Source organism: Tachyglossus aculeatus, chromosome 20, assembly GCF_015852505.1.
Source record: "Tachyglossus aculeatus isolate mTacAcu1 chromosome 20, mTacAcu1.pri, whole genome shotgun sequence".
Classification (NCBI taxonomy): Eukaryota; Metazoa; Chordata; class Mammalia; order Monotremata; family Tachyglossidae; genus Tachyglossus; species Tachyglossus aculeatus.
This window is the reverse complement of record NC_052085.1, coordinates 8,355,784-8,379,431: the sequence shown is the minus strand read 5'-3', so window position 1 is coordinate 8,379,431 and position 23,648 is coordinate 8,355,784. Positions and strand designations below refer to the sequence as shown.

The following is a 23,648-nucleotide window of genomic DNA, read 5'->3' as shown; positions in this document are numbered from 1 at the left end:
GTTCAATGACAGAATGATCAAGGAAAGCCTCCTGGAAGAGAGGGAACTTCAGAAGCTGCGTGTCCCCGTGGCACGTACATGGGCCTGGGAGTTGGGAGACCTGGGTTCTGATCCCGGGTCTGCCCCTCGCCCACTGTGTGACCTTGGGTGAGCCACTTAACTTCTCTGGGCCTCAGTTACCTCATCTGTAAAATGGGTACTCAGTACCTATTCTCCCTCCCCGTAAGACTGTGAGCCCCACCTTGGACAGAGACAAGCATCACGTTTGGTACCGTGCTCGACCCCTAGTAAGTGCTTAACAAACATCCTCATTACTGACAGCAGGGACCAAAGCCTTCCATCCATTTGAGCAAACCCTTACCCGTGACGACGGATGCCTCAAACCCCATATCTTCTATAGCCCCTCGGAGTTCTTCTGGGCTCGTCGTCCCGGGATTGTAGTCAATGGTGCCGGAGCCTTTGGCTAAAGAGACGGAGACATTACGCACCCCTTCTCTCTGGGCTAGCGAGGTCTCTATGGCCTGCACGCAGGAGGCACAGGTCATCCCTTCGATGTTGATCACGGTGGTGCTCCTCGTTGCCGCCCGCACTCGGGGCCCTGGGGGGCAGCGAGACGAACGGAGCCCCGCCGTCCCCCTGCAAGCCGAGCGCTCCGTCCCGCCGTCGCCCACTCCGTTAGGGAGGGAGACCCGGAAGTTCCCAGGAGGCAGGGCCTCGATGGCCCGCCGTAAGGATGCCGGGGAGACGGATGTCGGGTCAAACTCAACTCGCGCGCTCTTGTCCTCCAGGGACACTCGGATACTGTGCACTCCTGGGAGGTCCGCTATATTTCCTTCTATGTTGAAGACACAGGACTTGCAGTGCATCCCTTCGACTCCCAGGCTCACGGTGGCCACCGTCCCTGTCTCACCTCCCGACCCCGGTGCGTCCCCAGGGTCGAGGCTAGCTGACGCTGGGGTTCTCTTCAGGCTTGGGCTCTGTAAGCGCCCCAGGTCGATCGCGTCGATGGCTAATGGGGCCATCTTGCTCTTAATGGCGGCTTCAAACCCCATGTCATCTATGGAGTCCCTGAGATACTCCGGCTGAATCAGGTAGGGCTGGTAAGCGATGACGGCTTCCTGGCTGGCGAGGGAGACTCTGATCCTCAGGACGCCCTGGAGTTTTCCGATCTTCCCTTCGATGCTGTTGACGCAGGATTGGCAAGTCATGCCCTCCACACGGAGCTTGACCAGTGCTTCGCTGGCATGGTCCGATCTCCTGGAAATCGAGGCGGCCTTTTCGTCGGCCGTGTTGGCCTCAAAACCCATGCCCCCGATCTCCAGGCAAATTTCTTCTAGGCTGACTGCCGACTGTTCGTACTCAACAACCGCACTGCCCTTCTCGAGGGAGACGCTTATGCTCACGACGCCTTTCAGGGTCGAAATCTTGCCCTTGATCGCCTCAACGCACGACTGGCAGGTCATCCCCAAAATGCTGACCACCCCGGTGCTTGCCCGAGGGAGCAAATCGTCCAGACTCTCTTCATAGCCAACATTATCAAAGGCAAAACTTTGCTTTTGAACACGAGCCGGGAAAGAAACTTTAGGCAGGGCCTAAAACGAAAAGAAATAACATTAAGGCACCTGAATCTTTAGAGTTCTCTAACAGCAATACTGAGTACTTCTGGAGATGCTTAGCTGCCCGGTGTAGAAGTAGTATTTACTGAGTGCCCACTGGGTATAATGAACTGCTTAAATGCTTATAATGCTTAAAATGTGCAGAAGCAAAAAGTGACAGGTTTCACCCTCACAGAGCTTATGCTACAGAGGAGATGGGCATAAATATTTTTACCAATAGAATAATCACCACAGAGAGGTATAGCTATATGATTTCATTTCACACTGCAAAGGGAACAGAAAACATCTGTTGTTGGGTAGGGATTGTCTCTATCTGTTGCCGAACTGTACTTTCCAAGCGCTTAGTACAGTGCTCTGCAGACAGTAAGCGCTCAAAAAATACAAATACAATTGAATGAATGAATCTGTAAAATGGGGATTAGGACAGTGAGCCCAATGCGGGGGCGGGACTGTGTGTCCAACCTCATTATCTTATATCTACCCCAGGGCTTAGCATAGTGCCTGGCACATAGCAAGCACTCTACAAATACCATTAGAAAAACAACCAAAAAAAAAAAAAGTACTGCAGCTTACTTTGATTATTTTGCTCAATAAAATTGCCTCAGCTAGTCCCAAGGCATTCAGAGAGTTAGAGGGCCACAGGTAAAAACAAATGAGCATCTGACTGCCCAGAAACTCCATTCCCAGACCCGGGAAGATCATCCCACAGCGCCAGATGCAGTTACTGGAGACTTTACAGTCCTCTAACCCTGGGAACTCACTGCAGGCAGCAAAAGTGCCTACCACCTTTGTTATACTGTGCTCTCCCAAGCGCTTAGTACAGCGCTCTGCACACAGTAAGTACTCTATAAATACCAATGATTGACCAGAAAAGAGGACTTTTCCTCCTCCTCTTCTTCAGCAGAAGCCCTAGCAGTAGACTCCATTGCCTCTGTCCTAATCGCTGTTCATGAAGTGCCTACTTTGTGCGCAGGCCTGCACAAGGCCAAGGATGAGGGGTTCTGTGTCTTCATCCTGTCTCCTGGCAAGGGGCTTTAGGCCAGTTGAAGGGTGCTAGTACAGTGCTCTGCACACAGTAAGCGCTCAATAAATGTGACTGAATGAATGAATGGAGGGCAGAAGCCCAAAAAGGTGTAACTGCCCCATCTGGATCACCTTGGAGAAGGACGACAGGAAGAAAGGGCCATCAAATCTTGTCCTTCTCAAACAAACAGGGTGAATTATGGCTGAGAAAGGGAAGACTAGACTATAATCCTTGGTCTGTTCTGCGTCCCTGCCCTGTTTGGGTAGTTTCCTTGAAGGGGAACAATGTACACAGATCCCTTTTCAGATGGGGCAGGTTTCTAGGGCAAGTGGCCCAGGAGACAAATCTCTGAAAACAGCAGACGCAATATTAAAAAGCTCCACTGTCAATTTGGGAATGGCCATATACGAGTAGCTTGAAAGATCCTGGAGGCCAGGCATCCTGTTTTCTAGCTCTACTGCAGCCCCGCCCCACCCCCAAGCACTCAGTACAATGCTCTACACAGAGTAAACACTCAATACTATCGACTGCTACCTAGAGAAGAACTGTCACTCAAGAAACACTTGAATTCCAGTCCTATCTCTGCTCCCCACTGGCCACGTTGTTCTGCAACGTCTCGGTGGGTCTTTATTCCTCATTTTCCTCATCTGTAAAATGGGGGGGTGATCACCACAATCCTTGAGAAGTGGGTTTTTCACCTGAAAATAACGACGGTCGAGTGTTTGGCAAATATGAAATGCGAAATACACAAACACGGACATAATAATGATCTGGTCTGAGCAGATTCAAGTTCCTATCCTTTTCTTACAAATACCACACAAGCAATTGATCCAGAAATGCGCAAATTGGTGACGCAGGCCTCTGACTTAATAGATACTACTTTGCAACATGTCTTTGACAACTTTGACAAGACAACTTTCTTAAAAAACAACTACCCTCACTCCTGAACGTTTCAAAAAACTGCATCGTCATTCAGCTTCGGTTCACCATAACCAATATCTCATCCAAAAATATATCAACCAGGATCTATTCTTCCTGGTTAGAAACCGAAGGCAGGTTCACCTCTCTGATGAAATCCAATAAGTAAGGCCCCGCCGACAGAACAGACTCTTCCAAGAAGAGCTGATATCTATCAGCCTCTCAACCAATAGTCAATTCCTAGGAATAATCTGTGTAGTCCAACAAGGAGTCATCAGTTAAATCAGTAGGACTAGATACTCGTGACTCCGTTTTCCGGAACCAGCAGGAAACTTTGTACAGTTGAAAAATCTGGGCTTGAGTTTGTGTCCAATATCCCTGTTGGCTCCCTAAAGTTTAAACTGTGACATTACGGGAAAGAACTTCTTTACTCTGCTAATCATCCATTCAATTTAAATGCTGTTTCCAGAATCCGACGAAACAACGTAACACCCCCTTACTGGCTTCTTAAAAATGAGAAGCAGGTATCCCTCGGATGGATGGTGCCAATGATCCCTGTTTATCCTGTCTGATGGCAGGCCTGGATGCAGCTACCCCAAGCGGATTGCCATCTCTTCTTTGAACCCTCTCCGAGCAGTGTGGTGTAGTGGAGAGGGCACAGGGCTGGAACTTGGGACAAGAAATAACATGGGTCAGGGACTGTGTCCGACCTGATTCGTTTGTATCTACTCCAGTCCTTAGTACAGTGCCTGGCAGAAGTGAGCGCTTAACAAATGCCATTAAAAAAACAAAACAAAAAAACCCTCTGAAACTCTGTTGTACTGTACTCTCCCAAGCACTTAGTATGGTGCTCTGCATACAGTAGATGGTCAACAGATACCATTGATTGACTGACGGATTGACTGATTCTTCTCTGTGGGAAAGAACATTAGATATTCCAGAGCATTCAGCAGCTTTACAATAATCCCGATTTGTACTTCCCAAGCGCTTAGTACAGTGCTCTGCACACAGTAAGTGCTCAATAAATACGATTGAATGAATGAACAGGATTTCGTGTTTGCTCTGTGCAGAACCCTGGATTCCAGGAAGCCTTCCCAGACTGAGCCCCCCGCCTTATCCTCTGCTCCTCCTCCCCTCCCCATCGCCCCCCACTCCCTCCTTCTGCCTCCTTCCCCTCGCCACAGCATTTGTGTATATTTGTACATATTTATTATTCTATTTATTTTATTAATGATGTGTATATATCTATAATTCTATTTATTTCAATAGTATTGACACCTATCTACTTGTTCTGTTTTGCTGTCTGTCTCCCCTCTTCTAGACTGTTGTTGGGTACGGACTGTCTCTATATGTTGCCGAATTGTACTTTCCAAGCGCTTATTGCAGTGCTTTGCACACAGTAAGCGCTCAATAAATATGATTGATTGAATGAATGAATATACTAACTCCTGAAGGAGTGAAATCACCTCACAGAAAAATCCTCATTGTACCATCATATTCCCAAGCTCCCTAGTGAGCACTGGGGCAGCAGGACACAACTCAATTTGAATTTCTGTTGCGGTTTTTACTACCTCAAATCAGGTACTTGCATGGATCTATCCTCCCTAATGATTGACTGGTCACCTCAATTCCACTAGGTGACCGGGGTTCTGGTCCTGACCTGGTTATCTGCATGCTGTGTGACCTTGGGCAAGATGCTTGACTTTTCTGGGCTTCCATTTCTTTATCTGTAGAATGGGGATAATCACCCTCCCTCTGTCCATGTAGGACAGAGACTGTGTGGACAGAGACTGTGTCTACTCTGATTATCCTGTATAGACCCCAGCGCTTACAAAATACCATTATTTATATCACTTTTTTTTAATACAACCAGATTGTGCTTTTAGCAGTCTGACAGCATATACCACTTGGACACTCTCTTGGAAACTTCACACAGGTAAAAGTTCTATTACAAAAAACAGTGGATATCCCAAAAATGTTGTTTTTCCAAAAGTCACCTCTCTGAAGGAAAAAAATCCCCTATTAAATCACCTATCTCCCATTAGATCCAATAGGAGAAAAAAATGAAAAACCAAAACACGCTTGTCCCATGAAAACCTCAGAGTTCAGAGTGTGATGCTGTAAGGTGATACACACCTGATAAATGTGTATAGACCCCAGCACTTAGAAGAGTGCTTAACACATAGTAGGTGCTCAACATATACCATAAAAAAGAGGTGCCAGTTGTCTATTTTTAAGCAACTCCAAGTTGTAAGCAGGAAGCTATTTTCTCTCAGAATTGTAGAGTGAAACACATAGGGGGCAACAGATTCTCTCTCTCCCTTCTTGAAAAGCCTCTGTTCTCTGTCTTATAGATGCCTGAAACTAAAAATGCAGGGGGCTGAAGTGGGGTTTTCAAACCTGTTCCAGGGAGAGAGTGCCAATTCTCCCGTCCAAGTTAAAGGCTTCTTGTTTTGATTCAGAGCCACTCTGACATCCGTTGGCTTATGGGGTTTTAATCTCTGCCAAACCATAACTTGGGTGTATGCAACACCCAGAGACAAAAACAACCCATGCTACTTGAATTTCAAGAATTTCTCTCTGGGCCAGCTTAGCTTTTCGAGTGATCATTTTTCCCCCATCAGCCACGGAAACAACAGGATTATTTCTCCTCCACCAACGAAACAAGTAAAAACCACCATGCTGAGAATGATCGACCAAAAGAACGGCACCTTGGAAAAATGCCAATACATCTGCTGTCCTTAAATGTGGCCAGGATGGCCTTTTGAGATGGAAAGGCAAGGTTCCCTCCCTGATTTGTGCGAGCAGGGATTTTTAATTTGATTTCTTAAGAAAGGTAGCGGTGTCTACTTATGTCCTAGGAACCCAGGACAAAACACCAAGGGTCTTTCCCGGTTAATAAATCTGCTTCCTTGACCTTGACCCAAAATCACTGAGTGACAGCAAACGTATTCAAGGATGGCAGACTTCTCTCACGATGTAGCTTAGGGAGTCCTCCTCACAAACTTGGCTTCCGAGTCTCCGCCCCTCAACAGTTATTACAAACATGTAAAAAGTAATGAATATAATCCTACTTTGGACTGCTAACAGAATATACCCTGCAAAACTCTAAAAAATGTAAGTCTCCAACGGTGAGCAGCACACATTGCTCCAGAGGGAATTGCCAAGGATCTCCCGGGTGTTCTCTTCCCCCCATCTCTGTTTCAAAGACCCCTTCTGTGACTTTGGCCCACCCAAACGGCTGACCCTCTTACCCCCTAAATGCAAAAGGGAAGACCCGTTCCCAGCAGCCCCTGGGTTTGGAATCCCGCTTCCAGCCCGCTCACCTGTTCACACTTGATTCCTGGGGATCCGTTCCCAGTGTTCGGTGGGAAGTGGTCTGTGTTCCTGGGAGACGATGACCTGGAGGCCCGAGGGGGGTCTGGTGGTGGCGACCCACTGCTCAGAGACAGTCGGCGGTGAACCGAGACCAGGGTGACACCTGGATCATTTGAGGTCGCCAAGGAGACCCGATCAGGGGCACCCTTCAACGCGGGCTCGGTTTTCTCCATAGCTGATTTCCAGCCCCCCGCCCCCCGAACGTAAATTCGTCTTCTCCCGACACAAGAGGTTCTTGTTTGATGAAAATGTCTACAAAGGTCTCTCTTTACACCAGCAGGTATAAATCTTGTTGCCTCCCAAGTTATCTAGAGCAGCCTGACAAATCCCTTGTCTCCAATCATGCCCCGCTGCCTGCCCAGAGTTAAGTCCCTAGTTTTGCGGTGCGCCTTATAGCTTGGGCAGGCTGTATATATTTGCGTTTGTCTCTACACACTTGCACTCTCCGTAAACTCTTCCCACGGTTTGGCACGCCTTCCGCTCATCACACTGCATTCTGCACTACTAATCTTTGCACACGGTCCTCAAAAGCAGCAGTCTTCCCCAGCCTTGTGAGACTTGATTGTGCGTACAATAGCTCCGCATATAATTCACACACCCCTCCACCCCACCCCCAGGCGACCGTGATCTCCTCCCTGGCCATGTACATATTCACAACTCCTAGAAATCATTCATTCATTCATTCAATCGTATTTATTGAGCACTGTGTGCAGAGCACTGTACTAAGCGCTTGGGAAGTACAAGTTGGCAACATCAACCAATCAATAGTATTTATTGAGCGCTTACTGTGTGCAGAGCACTGGACTAAGCGCTTGGGAAGTACAAGCTGGCAACATATAGAGACGGTCCCTACCCAACAGTGGGCTCACAGTCTAGAAGGGGGGGGGGACAGAGAACAAAACAAATTAACAAAATAAAATAAATAGAATAAATATGTACAAATAAAATAAATAAATAAATAAAGTAATAAATACCTACAAACATATATACCTAGAAATCCCACCTAGTGGCAGGACAAATCACCCATTTTCCTTTTCTGGCTAAATTATGAGCTCTCTCTGGATCAACAGATAAGCGCTTAGTATAGTGTTCTGCACAGAGAAAACGCTCAGTAAATACGATTGAATGAATGAATGAACAGCACTGGCTTGATCACCCGCTTCTGGGCAATTTCCTAAGCATGACTTGCATTTCTAAGAAGATTTAAGAAAGTAAAATATTAAGCGCCCCGTTCTGCTATTCAATCTTTCATTCAATTCATTCAATTGTATTTATTAAGCGCTGTACCAAGCGCTCAGGAACGTACAATACAACAATAAACGGTGACAATCCCTGCCCTCAAGGAGCTCACAGTCTACAGGGCTCTCACTAGAAAAAAATAGTGCATGACTCCACTGGATCTCTAATGCGATCAGCTTTCTGGTATGTATCGATCAAATCAAATGGTATTTATTAAGTGCTTACTGTGTACAGAGAACTGTACTAAGCGCTTGGGTGAGTACAATGTAACAGATACATTCCCTGCCCAGAACTAACTTACAGTCTACAAGGGAAGACTGACATTAATATAAATCAATTACAGGTATGTACTTAAGTGCTGTGGGGCTGGGAGCTGGTGAATAAAGACAGCAAGTCAGGACAACACAGAAGGGAGCTGAAGAAAGCTTAGTACAGTGCTCTGCACACAGTAAGTGCTCACTAGATATGATTGATGGAATCGAGTCTACCGACTCTACTGTATTGTACTTTTCCCAGCTCTTCGTACAGTGCTCTGTACAGAGTAAGCGCTTCATAAATGCCATCGACTAATGGATTGTCTGAGACACAGTCCCTGCCCTCAAGGAGCTGACAGCCAAGCAGAGATACATAGTATTGTTGAAGTCTGGGCAGCTCCCCACGCTGGGGAAATATATGTATATATGTTTGTACATATTTATTACTCTATTTATTTATTTTACTTGTACATATCTATTCTATTTATTTTATTTTGTTAATATGTTTGGTTTTGTTCTCTGTCTCCCCCTTTTAGACTGTGAGCCCACTGCTGGGTAGGGACTGTCTCTATATGTTGCCAACTTGTACTTCCCAAGCGCTTAGTCCAGTGCTCTGCATACAGTAAGCGCTCAATAAATACGATTGATTGATTGATTGGCCCTTACTTTTTGGCTGAGGTAGCAGAAGGGAGGGGAGCATGGAAGTTCACTTTTCACCTTGAGAGCTGAGGGCGGGAGGCAGCGACTAGGAAGGACCACACTTCACCGAGCCAATGGGCCAGAAAGCCACCAATTTGGGTCCTGACCGAAAATTCCCGAGTCTTATAAGCAAGCTGGGAGACCAGCTCAGATCTGTGAGGGTCCACCCAAGCCCCCATTGTCCCCAAGGAGGAAACTGAACCCTCCCAACCCTTGCCCCTGATACTGGGTGCATGGACAACCTGGTGGTTTGCCCTAGTTCTACCCTAAAATACTAGAATTTTGGGGGGGATTCCTATCGCATGTCTAGCCAACTGAAGTAAAAAGAGCACTCCTGGCTCTCCAGCAGGGATCTCCCTCCTCGCCTTCCCTCTGGAAACCTGGGTTCTAATCACTTGTTTGCTGTGGGACTGTGGGCGACTCACAACTTTCCTGCCCTTCAGTGCATAGATAATAATAATTATGGTTTTTGTTAAGTGTGTAACTATGTGCCAGGCACTGTACTAAGCGCTGGGGTGGATGCAAGCAGATTGGGTTGGACAGTCCCTGTCCCAAGTGGGGCTCACGGTCTCAATCCTCATTTTACAGATAAGGTAACTGAGTCCCAGAGAAGTGAAGTGACTTTCCCAAGGTCACCCAGCAGACAGGCAGCGGAGCTGAGATGATGCAGTCAGGGGGGAAAGGGGATGGGAATTGAGAGAAGGCTTCCACAGGATTATTTTCCATCCCAGATGTGGAGTGTTCATTTGCATTTTTACTCACTGCTGCTAGTTTGATTTGCTTCTTGCCCTACTTCCAGCCTCTCTGCTTCCTTTTGGCTTGGGGGAAAAAAAAAATCCCTTGGGGGTCCTAAACAATCCTGCTGCAACCTGAGCAGCCGGGGGCCCCAGACAGATGGGTGGCTCGTGTTTCTGGGAGCCACTGGGGACAAAAGGACCGTCCTCAAGGGCGGAGTCCCCAGATTGAAGGCTTTCCGCCTCCTTGCCAGCCTGCTCCGTCCCCCGAGAATGTGTGCTGAAGCTGGGAGAGGTTGGCTCTCCCTTCTTATGTAGCGATGCCCACAATCTCCTCAAAGACCATGCACCGTGGGAGCAGAAGGCAAAAATCCCTCAAATCAGATCACCCTCTCCCAGCTCATCTAGCTGATCTCCGACTACAGCCCAGCCTGCACGCTTTGCTCCTCTAGCACCAGGTTGCTCACTGTATCTCGATCTCGTCTGTTTAGCCGCCGACCCCTTGCCCGTGTCCTCCCTTGGACCTGGAACTCCCTCCCCCTCCATATATGCCAGACCACCACTCTCCTCACCTTCACAGCCACATCTCCTCCAAGAGGCCTTCCCCAATTACGTCCCCTTGTCCCCAACTCCCTCTCATTCATTCAGTCATATTTACTGTGTGCAGAGCACTGTACTAAGTGCTTGGGCAGTACAAGTTGGCAACATATAGAGATGATCCCTACCTAACAACGGGCTCACAATCTCCCTTCTGCATCACCTAAGCATCTGGATCTGTATGCTTGAGGCACCTGATATTCACTCCAACCTCAGCCCCACTGCGCTTATGAACATATCCCTAATTCACTTATTTAAATTAACATCCACCTCCCCCGTATACTGAGAACACCTTGTGGGCAGGGAATGTGTCTACCACCCTGTTATAATGTACTCTCCCAAGCATTTAGTACAGCAATCGTTCAATAAATACCATCGATTGATCGATAACAGCTGTGGGAGTTTCTCACATAACATCTGAAAGTAATTTAGTCAACTCTCTACTCTCTAAACGAATGGGACAGGACAATGGTGAAGATTATTAGAGGAAAATAGATCCCATAGTTTGGAAGAGATGGTTGAAGCCCCAGATGAATAGTGAGACGAAGCAACCTCGAGTGTGACAAGGTCACGGAGGGAGGAAGTGGGGAAAGAGCCCAGGCCTGGCAGTCAGAGGACCGGGGATCTAATCCCAGCTCTGCCGCTTGCCTGCTGAATGACCTTGGGCAAGTCACTGAACTTCTCTGTGCCTCAGTTTCCTCATCTGTACAATGGGGATTCAGGACCTGTTCTCCTTCCAGCTAAGACAGTGAGACAGCAGGGGCTGACGTGACTGTGGCTGGTCACTGTGACACATAGTAAGCACTTTAACAAATGTACTTTTTTTACTAGCATTATCTATAAAGTGGGGCCCACAAGGGGCACAAGAGTCACGACTAACACAATAAGGGCCCACATGACAGTCATATGAATGTGAGTTTGCTTGCAGCTTCCTTTGTAAAATAAAGCCAGCTCTATTTAAATTTATAATTTATATTAAACATTAAAGACAAATGTGTACTAGTGCAGATGAAATATTCCCCTGCTAAAGTACAGCATATCTGTTGGTGTACTATCTTTATATATATATACACATATGCATATATATATATATATATATATATATAATATGCTATACATGTATATATAAATATGTACATTTCTCCACTGGGATTCCCACAGTGTGCTACTAATCAAACATGCCAGTTTATCATTTTGAGTTTGGGAAACACAACAGAGCAGGGATTTAGAAGGGAGTGGGGACTGGAAGAAGCAGAGTGGCCTAGTAAATACAGCACATGGCTTGGAGTCAGGAGGACCTGGGTTCTAATCCCAGCTCTGCCACTTGTCTGCTGTGTGATCCTGGGCAAGTCACTTCACCTCTTCATGCCTCAGTTCCCTCATCTGTAAAATGGGAATTAAGACTTTGAACCCCATGTGGGACATGGACTGTGTCCAACCTGTTTACTTTGTTTCTACCTCAGCACTTAGTAGTGCTCGACATATAGGAAGCGCTTAACAAATACCTTCAAAAAAACCCTCCAGCTCCTAGCTCCTATCCTGAGTTCAAACAGGCCCTTCAGGCTGTTTGACTGTTCCAGGCTATTTAAAAGTCCCCCACTTAGAGAAGCAACTGTGAGCTCAGAGCCAGCCGGATCAGAGGTGAGTATGGAAATAAGAAAGGCGAGGTGATGGGACTATTTAAGAAAGTCAAAAAATGATAAAGGGAATCACCAAAGTGAAATACGAAATGCTTGGAGAAAATTCAGAGAGGATTTGGGATTAAAAATATGTATATGTCTTGCCATTGAAGGTTGATTCATTTGTAACTAAATGCACAGTTTAAACCAGATCAGAAATCCACCCTTTTCCCATCTCAAGAACGACAGGCGTCAACTGCTATTTGCAATGTTGGTTACATTTTGATAAAAAGTAAATCTCCCCTTCGTCCCCCAATTTATCTCACTGACCTTCGTTCTGTGTACATTTTCTCAATTAACTTGGACAGAATATGAGTCTGACCAAAAATCAGGGATTGAGGCCCCATTTTAGGATTGCATCTGGCAGCAGTTCATATTTGCTTAAGTAGGAGAATTGATATTGAACGTACTTTGGCACACACTCTCTTTAAGGTCTACTCTCTAGCTGTAAAGGAAAAGATCTGTGTGTCAAATGCAGAATTCAAAAATCTGAATATCTTGTTGCTAGGGGATACCAACAAGGTATTAATAACACCCACACAGGAAGAAAATCAGTGACTATATAATAATAGATAACAGCACAAACAACCTTTTGATACCTCCTGAGCAAATTAAAGCCTAAAGGAGCTCAAGGTCAAATGCCATAGCTACTCTACCTACTTTTTCCCAGCACGCCATGCATTTTCTCCTTCTCCTTTATTTATTTATGGCATTCATTAAATGCTTACTGCACTAAGGAAGATACAAGACAATCTTTTCTGTTTCCTTAGTTTTCCTGAAGCGAACATTCCCTCCCCTCTCCCAAGGCGGAGAGTTCAATTAATTAATGAATCAATGGAATTGAGCACTATGTGCAGAGCACTGTACCAGGCAGGTGGGAGAGTACAATACAACAAAATTGGTAAACACATTCCCTGCCGATTAACATTCCCGGGGCCCTGTCCACCATGAAAGTCATCACAACTTCTCCTGGCGCCTTTATCGGCCCATGACACCTCACCATACCTTGACTGCACAATGAGGTTGTAAGCCTGAATGGGACAGTTGGGCCAGGAGTTTCCCACAGTGAGAAACCATTTCCAGAAGCAAACATCAACAGGAGCCCACCCATTTCTTAAGCAAGGGGTCACTTCCTCATTCCACCTTTTCTGGATTTAGCCTTTTCCACAGCAGATGGTAAAGAGTGCTCCTTGGCAGTCCCGGGCCACTTCCGTGGGAGGGTGGGGGGAAGTTAATGGGTAGAAATTCTCGTTGGGTGCAGTAAATTTCCCCGTGGACCCAGCCTTTCCTTTGCCAACCCAAATGTGGGCCCTGGCTGTCGCTGTGAGTCGACCAGGGGCTTTCAACCAGGAAGGCCGGATCAAGGGCCGCCTGTCCCTAAGAGGGTCTGGGGCCCAGGGCACGTTGGCGTGTGTGGAGTAGGTGGAAAGATAGGAAAAAGAGAGTCAATAAAACTTACTTTCCCTTGTTGGGAATGACCCTGGAATGGGTCACCTTTCCTTCCTTGGATGACAAACTGTTTATTTTCTTTTCCAGGCATTCCTGTGTGGGACAAGGTTTCCTCCCTAAAGAGACTGGAAATGGCACAAAGGTCACTCAATTGATCCTGTAGTGGCCTAAATTATGGCTTTAAAAAAATCACATAGAATGGCAAAAATAATAATTGTAGTATTTTAAACTAAGATACAAAATATCTACTGACGTGAACACAGTCCCTGTCTCTCATGGTGCTCACAGTCTCACAAAAAGTGTGGGAAGACCTTTCACAGAGACCATTAATCTTCTAAATAATCCCACAGCCAGTTATTCCCAAATCCTCATTCCATTTTAAACAGGGGAAGCCAGACACTTACCCCAAGGATTTGGATCAGGATTTCAGAGACGGGACTTTCTTTTTATTGATTCAATCATATTTACTGAGCGCTCACTGTGCACAAATGACTGTACTAAGCGCTTGGGAGATTATAGTATAACAATAAACAGACCCATTCCCGGCCCACACGACCTTGTAGTCTAGAGGGGGAGATGGACATTAATATAAATAAATATATTTAGACCCTTTTTTGCTTGGGCACAGAAGGAGAAACTGGGAAGGTGCTCTGGCCAACAAAAGGAGAAGGGAGGCAAAGGTGGGTTAGCCTATTACAGAATTCGTGATTTTTTCCCTCTGGGATTCAGTTCTTACTGGGGAAAGGCAGGATTGGGAGAAGGGAGGAGGTGGCCTCTCTGGGGCGCAAAAATCCAGGCCTGTTTTGGGGAGGGGGTAGGCTCTCTGAGGAGCAAAAATCCAGGTCTTTTTGTGGGAGGACTTGGGTTCTCTGAGGAGCAGAGATCCAGCCCTTTTTTGGGGAGGGGGTGGCCTCTCTGAGAAGCAAAAATCCGGGCCTGTTTTTGGAAGGAGGTGGGCTCTCTAAGAAGCAAAAGTCCGGTTCTGCTTTGGAGAGGACTTGGGTTCTCTGAGAAGCAAAAATCTGCTCTGTTTTGGGGGAGTCTTGGGTTCTCTGAGAAGCACAAATCCGGGTCTGTTTTTGGAAGGAGGTGGACCCTCTAAGAAGCAAAAATCTGAGAAGCACAAATCCGGGTCTGTTTTTGGAAGGAGGTGGACCCTCTAAGAAGCAAAAATCTGAGAAGCACAAATCTGGGTCTGTTTTTGGAGGGAGGTGGGCCCTCTAAGAAGCAAAAATCCAGCTCTGCTTTTGGGAGGTCTTGGGTTCTCTGAGAAGCACAAATCCGGGCCTGTTTTTGGAAGGAGGTGGGCCCTCTAAGAAGTAAAAATCCGGTTCTATTTTGGGGAGGACTTGGGTTCTCTGAGAAGCAAAAATCCGGATCTGTTTTTGGGAGGATTTGGGTTGTCCGAGAAGCACAAATCCAGCTGTTTTGGGAAGGACTTGAGTTCCCTGAGAAGCAAAAATCCGGGTCTGTTTTGAGTTGCCTGAGAAGCACAAATCCAGCTCTGTTTGGGGGAGGACTTGGGTTCTCTGAGAAGCACAGATCCGGGCCTGTTTTTGGAAGGAGGTGGGCTCTCTAAGAAGCAAAAATCCGGTTCTGCTTTTGAGACGACTTGGGTTCTCTGAGAAGCAAAAACTTGCTCTGCTTTTGGGAGGTTTTGGGTTCTCTGAGAAGCACAAATCCGGGTCTGTTTTTGGAAGGAGGTGGGCCCTCTAAGAAGCAAAAATCCAGCTCTATTTTGGGGAGGACTTGGGTTCTCTGAGAAGCAAAAATCTGGGTCTGTTTTTGGGAGGATTTGGGTTGTCTGAGAAGCACAAATCCAGCTCTGTTTTGGGGAGGTCTTGGGTTCTCTGAGAAGCACAACTCCGGGCCTGTTTTTGGAAGGAGATGGGCCCTCTTAAGAAGCAAAAATCCAGCTCTATTTTGGGGAGGACTTGGGTTCTCTGAGAAGCAAAAATCCGGGTCTGTTTTTGGGAGGATTTGGGTTGTCTGAGAAGCACAAATCCAGCTCTGTTTGGGGTAGGACTTGGGTTCTGAGAAACAAAAATCCGGGCCTGTTTTTGGAAGGAGGTGGGCCCTGTAAGAAGCAAAAATCCGGTTCTATTTGGGGGAGGACTTGGGTTCTCTGAGAAGCAAAAATCCGGGTCTGTTTTGGGGAGGATTTGGGTTCTCTGAGAAGCACAACTCCGGGCCTGTTTTTGGAAGGAGGTGGGCCCTCTTAAGAAGCAAAAATCCAGCTCTATTTTCGGGAGGACTGGGGTTCTCTGAGAAGCAAAAATCCGGGTCTGTTTTTGGGAGGATTTGGCTTGTCTGAGAAGCACAAATCCAGCTCTGTTTTGGGGAGGTCTTGGGTTCTCTGAGAAGCACAACTCCGGGCCTGTTTTTCGAAGGAGATGGGCCCTCTTAAGAAGCAAAAATCCAGCTCTATTTTGGGGAGGACTTGGGTTCTCTGAGAAGCAAAAATCCGGGTCTGTTTTTGGGAGGATTTGGGTTGTCTGAGAAGCACAAATCCAGCTCTGTTTGGGGTAGGACTTGGGTTCTGAGAAACAAAAATCCGGGCCTGTTTTTGGAAGGAGGTGGGCCCTGTAAGAAGCAAAAATCCGGTTCTATTTGGGGGAGGACTTGGGTTCTCTGAGAAGCAAAAATCCGGGTCTGTTTTGGGGAGGATTTGGGTTCTCTGAGAAGCAAAAATCAGGGCCTGTTTTTGAAAGGAGGTGGGCTCTCCAAGAAGCAAAAATCCGGGTCTGTTTTTGAGAGGACTTGGGTTCTCTGAGAAGCAAAAATCCGGTTCTGTTTTGGGGAGGTCTTGGGTTCTCTGAGAAGCACAACTCCGGGTCTGTTTTTGGAAGGAGGTGGGCCCTCTTAAGAAGCAAAAATCCAGCTCTATTTTGGGGAGGACTTGGGTTCTCTGAGCAGCAAAAATCCGGGTCTGTTTTTGGGAGGATTTGGGTTGTCTGAGAAGCATAAATCCAGCTGTTTTGGGGAGGACTTGAGTTCTCTGAGAAGCAAAAACTCGGGTCTGTTTTGGGGAGGATTTGGGTTGCCTGAGAAGCAAAAATCAGGGCCTGTTTTTGGAAGGAGGTGGGCTCTCTAAGAAGCAAAAATCTGGGTCTGTTTTTGAGGGGACTTGGGTTTTCTGAGAAGCAAAAATCCAGCTCTGTTTTGGGGAGGTCTTGGGTTCTCTGAGAAGCACAACTCCGGGCCTGTTTTTCGAAGGAGATGGGCCCTCTTAAGAAGCAAAAATCCAGCTCTATTTTGGGGAGGACTTGGGTTCTCTGAGAAGCAAAAATCCGGGTCTGTTTTTGGGAGGATTTGGGTTGTCTGAGAAGCACAAATCCAGCTCTGTTTGGGGTAGGACTTGGGTTCTGAGAAACAAAAATCCGGGCCTGTTTTTGGAAGGAGGTGGGCCCTGTAAGAAGCAAAAATCCGGTTCTATTTGGGGGAGGACTTGGGTTCTCTGAGAAGCAAAAATCCGGGTCTGTTTTGGGGAGGATTTGGGTTGCCTGAGAAGCAAAAATCAGGGCCTGTTTTTGAAAGGAGGTGGGCTCTCTAAGAAGCAAAAATCCGGGTCTGTTTCTGAGAGGACTTGGGTTCTCTGAGAAGCAAAAATCCGGTTCTGTTTTGGGGAGGTCTTGGGTTCTCTGAGAAGCACAACTCCGGGCCTGTTTTTGGAAGGAGGTGGGCCCTCTTAAGAAGCAAAAATCCAGCTCTATTTTGGGGAGGACTGGGGTTCTCTGAGAAGCAAAAATCCGGGTCTTTTGTGGGGAGGAGGCGGGCTGTCTGAGGAGCGGGGATGCAGGTCTGGTTTGGGGGAGGAGACGGGCTCAGGTGGTCGGGTCTTTTTTTGTGGGGGGGGTGGAGGGCTGTCGCTGTCAGGTGGAGCACGTGCGGGTCAGACACTCACCTCGTGCCCGCGGGCACGGCGGGGACTAGGGAATAAAGGTCCGAACGGGCCCCGGACATGCCTTTTTCCTGCAATTAGCCTGAAGGCAACAACAACCGCCGCCGCCGCCGCCGCTCCCCAGCTCTCACTGAGGGGGAGGCGGCGGGGGCGAGCGGGACTGGACTCTGTCCCGGGAAAACCCGCGGTTTTCCCAACGTTCCCATTTGCCCTTCCCGGGGCATCCCGGGCGCGAGCGGAGCCCGCGCTAAAGGGGGGGGGGGGCACGGAGGGAGGGGCGGCGGCGCCGGCCAATCAGGGCGCCCCGTTTCCCGGGGGCGGGACGAGGCCACGCCCCTCGGGGACTCCAGCGAGCGCTCATTGGCCGGCTCGGACGCCGCGCGCCCGCGGCCGGCCAATGGGGAGGAGGGGCCGCGCTGAGGGGACGCTCGCGCTCGGCCCAAGATGGCGGCGGCTGAGGCCTGGCAGGGCCTGAGGCAGCTGGCGCGGTAAGGAGGCGGGCGAAGGGGAGCGCGGGCCTGAGGTCAATCATTCAATCAATCGTATGTATTGAGCGCTTACTGTGTGCAGGGCACTGTACTGAACGCTTGGGAAGTACAAGTCGGCAACATAGACAGTCCCTACCCAACAACGGGCCCACTTTGTCAGCGACTTTGGGCAAGCCCCTTCCCTGTGCCTCAGTTACCCCATCTGTAAAATGGGGAATAAGACTGTGAGCCCCACGTGGGACAACCTGATTACCTGGAGTTCGAATTCCGCCCCCGCCTTGTCTGCTGGGTGACCTTGGGCGAGTCACTTGACTCCTCTGGGCCTCGCTTACCTCACCTGTAAAATGGGAATTAAGACTGTGAGCCCCCCCCCGTGGGACGGGGACTGTGTCCAACTTGATTGGGTTCATTCATTCATTCAATCGTATTTATTGAGCGCTTACTGTGTGCAGAGCACTGGACTAAGCGCTTGGGAAGTCCCAAGTTGGCAACATAGAGAGACAGTCCCTATCCAACAGCGGGCTCACAGTCTAGAAGGGGGAGACAGACAACAAAACAAAACATATTAACAAAATAAAATAAATATGTACAAATTCATTCAATCGTATTTATTGAGCGCTTACTGTGTGCAGAGCACTGGACTAAGCGCTTGGGAAGTACAAGTTGACAACATCTAGAGACGGTCCCTACCCAACAGTGGGCTCACGGTCTAGAAGGGGGAGACAGACAACAAAACATATTAACAAAATAAAATAAATAGGTACAAATTCATTCATTCAATCGTATTTATTGAGCGCTTACTGTGTGCAGAGCACTGGACTAAGCGCTTGGGAAGTCCAAGTTGGCAACGTATAGAGACGGTCCCTACCCAACAGTGGGCTCACAGTCTAGAAGGAGACAGACAACAAAACATATTAACAAAATAAAATAAATATGTACAAATTCATTCATTCATTCAGTCGTATTTATTGAGTGCTTACTGTGTGCAGAGCACTGGACTAAGCGCTTGGGAAGTACAAGTTGGCAACGTATAGAGACGGTCCCTACCCAACAGTGGGCTCACAGTCTAGAAGGGGGAGACAGAGAACAAAACAAAACATGTTAACAAAATAAAATAAATATGTATAAATAAAATAAATAGAGTAATAAATATGTACAAACATATATACATATATTCAGGTGATGTAGGGAGGGGAAGGAGGTAAGGCAGGGGGGATGAGGAGGGGGAGAGGAAGGAGGGGGCTCAGTGTGGGAAGGCCTCCTGGAGGAGGTGAGCTCTTGGGCTTTGAAGGGAGGAAGAGATCCACGTGGATCCACGTGGCCTAGTGGCAAGAAGTCGGGCTTGGGAGTCAGAGGTCGTGGGTTCTAATCCCGCCCCCCGCCACTTGTTCATTCATTCATTCAATAGTATTGAGCGCTTACTGTGTGCAGAGCACTGTACTAAGCGCTTGGGAAGTGCAAGTTGGCAACGTATAGAGACGGTCCCTACCCAACAGCGGGCTCACTTGTCTGCTGTGTGAACTTGGGCGAGTCACTTCACTGTGCCTCAGTTACTCCATCTGTAAAGTGGGGATTAGGATTTCCCACAGCACCTGTATATAATAATAATAATAATAATGGTATTTATTAAGCGCTTACTATGTGCAAAGCACTGTTCTATGTGCTGGGGAGGTTACAAGGTGATCATGTTGTCCCACGTGGGGCTCACAGTCTTCATCCCCATTTTACAGATAAGGGAACCGAGGCACAGAAAAGTGAAGTGACTTCCCCAAAGTCACACAGCTGACAAGTGGCGGAGTATATATATATATATATATATATATATATATATACACACACACATACATATATATGTATATGTGTTTGTACATATTTACTACTCTATTTTACTTGTACATATTTATTCTGTTTATTTTATTTTGTTAATATGTTTTGTTTTGTTGCCTGTGTCCCCGTTGTAGACTGTGAACCCGCTGTTGGGTAGGGACCATCTCTATATGTTGCCAACTTGTACTTCCCAAGTGCTTAGTACAGTGCTCTGCACACAGTAAGTGCTCAATAAATATGATTAAATGAATGAATGAATGAATGAATGGAGCAGGGATTTGAACCCCTGACCTCTGACTCCAAAGCCCGGGCTCTTTCCACGGAGCCACACTGCTTCTCTCTATATATTTGTATAGATTTATTACTCTATTTTACTTGTACATATTTACTATTCTATTCTGTTAATGATGTGCATAGAGCTTTAATTCTGTTTGTTTTGACGATTGTGACACCTGCCTACATGTTTTGTCATCTCTCTCCCTCTTCTAGACTGTGAGCCCGTTTGTTGGGTAGGGACCATCTCTATCTGTTGCCGACTTGTACTTCCCAAGCGCTTAGGACAGTGCTCTGCACACTGCGCTCAATAAATATGAATGAATGAATGATGATGAGCCTCACTTGGGGCAACCTAATAACCTCGTATCTACCCCAGTGCTTAGAACAGTGCTTGGCACATAATAAACGCTTAACAAATACCATAATAGTAATAATAATAATGTTGGTATTGGTTAGGCATTTACTATGTGCCAAGCACTGTTCTTAGCTCTGGGAGGATACAAGATAATCAAGGTCGCCCCACGTGGGGCTCACAGTCTTAATCCCCATTTTACAGATGAGGGAACTGAGGCACAGAGAAGTGAAGTGACTTGCCCAAAGTCACAATGATGGTTATTATTGTTATCTCAAATCTTACTACAGCACCCGGCACAAAGCCTGAATACCATAAAAACGTTTTTTAAAACTTTCCCAAGCACTTAGTCCTTTGAGCGATTGGCTCCTGGCAAAGCCCGAGCTTCTTCCTGAGATGAGGTGGCTCCTCGAACCCCAGCCCACTCCCCTTAACTTTTAGCCCCCTTTTTTTTTCTTTTTGGTTGTGTCACCTTCCCCTATCTCCCTCCAATCGCAGGACTCTTCCCACTCTGCTGCCTCCGCCTGTGCAAACATTTATTTCTCCACTCCAGAGCTGGGACAGCTTTTTTTTTTGTTTTAATAATAATGATGTTATTTGTTAAGCGCTTACTATGTGCCAAGCACAGTTTTGTTTATTTTAGTTACATCTTTAGCTTACAATTCAGCCTAGATTCTTTTTTGGGCCTTTTCTCCGCTGCTTTCCTTTCTCAGTGACTCTAACTTTGCTCACCAGGGTTGCATTTGGTATCTCTCCTGGTACTACTAATCACGATTTGCCAGATACGTTAAATGATGGATTTTCCTTTACTAGGTTCAGATCAGTTTCTTTCAGTCTTAATGTCCTCTGTTCTCCCTAATGAAAAAAGACCAAATGTCTCTTCACCTTTACCTGAACTCTGAGCCTCTGCTGGGAGCAGTGCAAGAAGCAGTTCCTGCCGCTTTTAGGCTCCAGAAAGTATGGTTTCCTGAGTGGGAATGGGAGGGGCAGTGGGGCAAATAATATTAATAATGATGGCATTTAATAAGCGCTTACTATGTGCAAAGCACTGTTCTAAGACTGGGGAGGTTACAAGGTGATCAGGTTGTCCCACAGGGGGCTCACAGTCTTAATCCCCGCTTTACAGTTGAGGTAACTGAGGCACAGAGAAGTTAAGTGACTTGCCCAAAGTCACACAGCTGACAAGTGGCGGAGCTGGGATTTGAACCCATGACCTCACTCCAAAGCCCGTGCTCTTTCCACTGAGCCACGCTGCTTCTCTAGGGCAACCTAATTAGGTTAGGTTGCCTGGGCAGTGGGGCAAAGAAGGTGAAGGGGGAAAAGAATCTTCATTTAACATTTATTGAACACCAACTGGGTGTAGAAGTGCACTGTACTAAGCAGTTTGGTACTTGGGAAGTGCCAAACCAGCAAGTGACACTTGAAAGAACAGTTTCTCCTGCCCTAGAAGTAGGTGTGGAGTTGCCTGGCACAAGGTTACAGAGCAGAAAGAATCAACCAGTCCTATCTTTTGGACGCTTCTTGCCCGTAGAGTACTGTACTAAGTGCTTGAAAGGAAGAACTGAGAGAACAATCCGCGAGCTCTGGCTTTCATTCTCCTCTCTACCCAATAGCTCGCACTCTGCATTTGGGGGCCGGGGGCGGTGGAATGCTGTTTTATTTTCCTACACCAGGTTTAAAAAAAGCAAACCACTTAAATTTTACCTCTTGTTCTTCTTCCATTTCAGATTTTTGTGTTCATTATTTTTCCCAGGGCTGATTGTAAGTGGAGCTTTGTGTGTCTGCTTGTTCATTGTCCTGGTTGGAATCAGACTATGGCTGCAAAAAAAGAAAAAAGTGTTCGCTGCAGAAAGGAATGGGAAAAATCAGATGGTGGTTGCCTTTTTTCATCCATACTGCAATGCTGGCGGTGGAGGGGAGAGAGTCTTATGGTGTGCCTTAAGAGCCCTGCAGAAAAAGTAGGTATGCATCCTTTTAGTGATAAACAAAGCTTCTCTTTGATGCTTGGCTCTTTTTTTTTTTCTGAAATTCCCATTCTGAACCCAGCTCACACCTTAGAATTTCCACCTCAACCTTGGGTGTTTTTTGTCTCTGTCTCTCTTGCATAGTGTTTTCTTTTGCTTCCTGGTCTCCTGTTGAATGTGAATAAGCTAAAGCTAACGCATGTAAGAAAAAGTAGTTTCTCTGTTATGGTATGTGTCTTCAACAGGGTGACTGTTGTGTGAATTTGTGGAAAGGAGCCTGCTAGCCAGGCCAGCCCCTCCCTCTTGGCCAGCTAGACCCCAGTGAAAGGTAGGCCAGTGGATAGTGGTTTTCAAAGACTCGCGTGGCTCACCTAAGGGCACCAAGTACAAGATACGCAGCAAAGTGTTTAAAGAAAGATAATCTTTCCCACAGAATGTTTACTGCCCCTTTAATATCCCACCTCCGGTAGCTTATTTCTATCACAAGCTAAGGAATTTTAAATGTAAAATAAACACTTTTGTGATTTGTTAAAAATGAATACATTGACCCCGTATCGTAAGATGCTTTGGGACCAAACCTATCCGCGGATTATCCGACTCAGTAAAGGCCCTTCACATCAGCACCTGTATATATGTATATATGTTTGTACATATTTATTACTCTATTTATTTATTTATTTATTTTACTTGTACATAGCTATTCTATTTATTTTACTTTGTTAGTATGTTTGGTTTTGTTCTCTGTCTCCCCCTTTTAGACTGTGAGCCCACTGCTGGGTAGGGACTGTCTCTATATGTTGCCAACTTGGACTTCCCAAGCGCTTAGTACAGTGCTCTGCACACAGTAAGCGCTCAATAAATACGATTGATGATGATGATGATGATGATGTAGATGTTAGCCGCCCTGCTGGTGTGTGACCCTGGGCAAGTCACCTCAATTTTCTGTACCTCAGTTACCTCCTGTGTAAAATGGGAATGAAGACTATGAGCTCCGTGTGGGACATGGACTGTGTCCCACCTGATCGATTACCTTGTATCTCCCCAAGTGCTGAAAACAGTGCCTGGCACATAGCAAGGGCTTAACGAGCACCATAAAAAAAAAAAATGGATTCTAAAGCAGACCAGTGAAATTTTTAAAAAATGACCCATTTCTCCCCACTATCCCCTCAAGGTATCCGGAAGCACTTTACGTCATTTACACAGGGGATAATGACGTGACCGGAGAGCAGATCGTGGAAGGTGCCCTCAGGAGA

The 23,648-nt window shown here is 46.8% G+C and overlaps 1 protein-coding gene across 2 annotated transcripts in view; it reads right to left on the bottom strand.

Annotated features, from left to right (window-relative positions):
- The window catches only part of ATP7B (ATPase copper transporting beta), a 46,884-nt gene extending 24,660 nt beyond the window's left edge, over positions 1–22,224 (bottom strand). The window contains exons 1-3 of one of the 2 annotated variants that reach the window (XM_038761713.1): positions 22,136–22,224; positions 13,598–13,712; positions 362–1,592 (exon numbers count right to left, since the gene is read on the bottom strand). In XM_038761713.1, the coding sequence (XP_038617641.1) occupies positions 362–1,592; positions 13,598–13,712; positions 22,136–22,224 (1,435 nt within the window). Of the gene's footprint in view, positions 1–361; positions 1,593–13,597; positions 13,713–17,491; positions 17,562–22,135 lie in introns of those variants that run through there. The other variant, XM_038761714.1, reaches the window with a different exon arrangement.
- Positions 22,225–23,648: the final 1,424 nt, after the last annotated feature.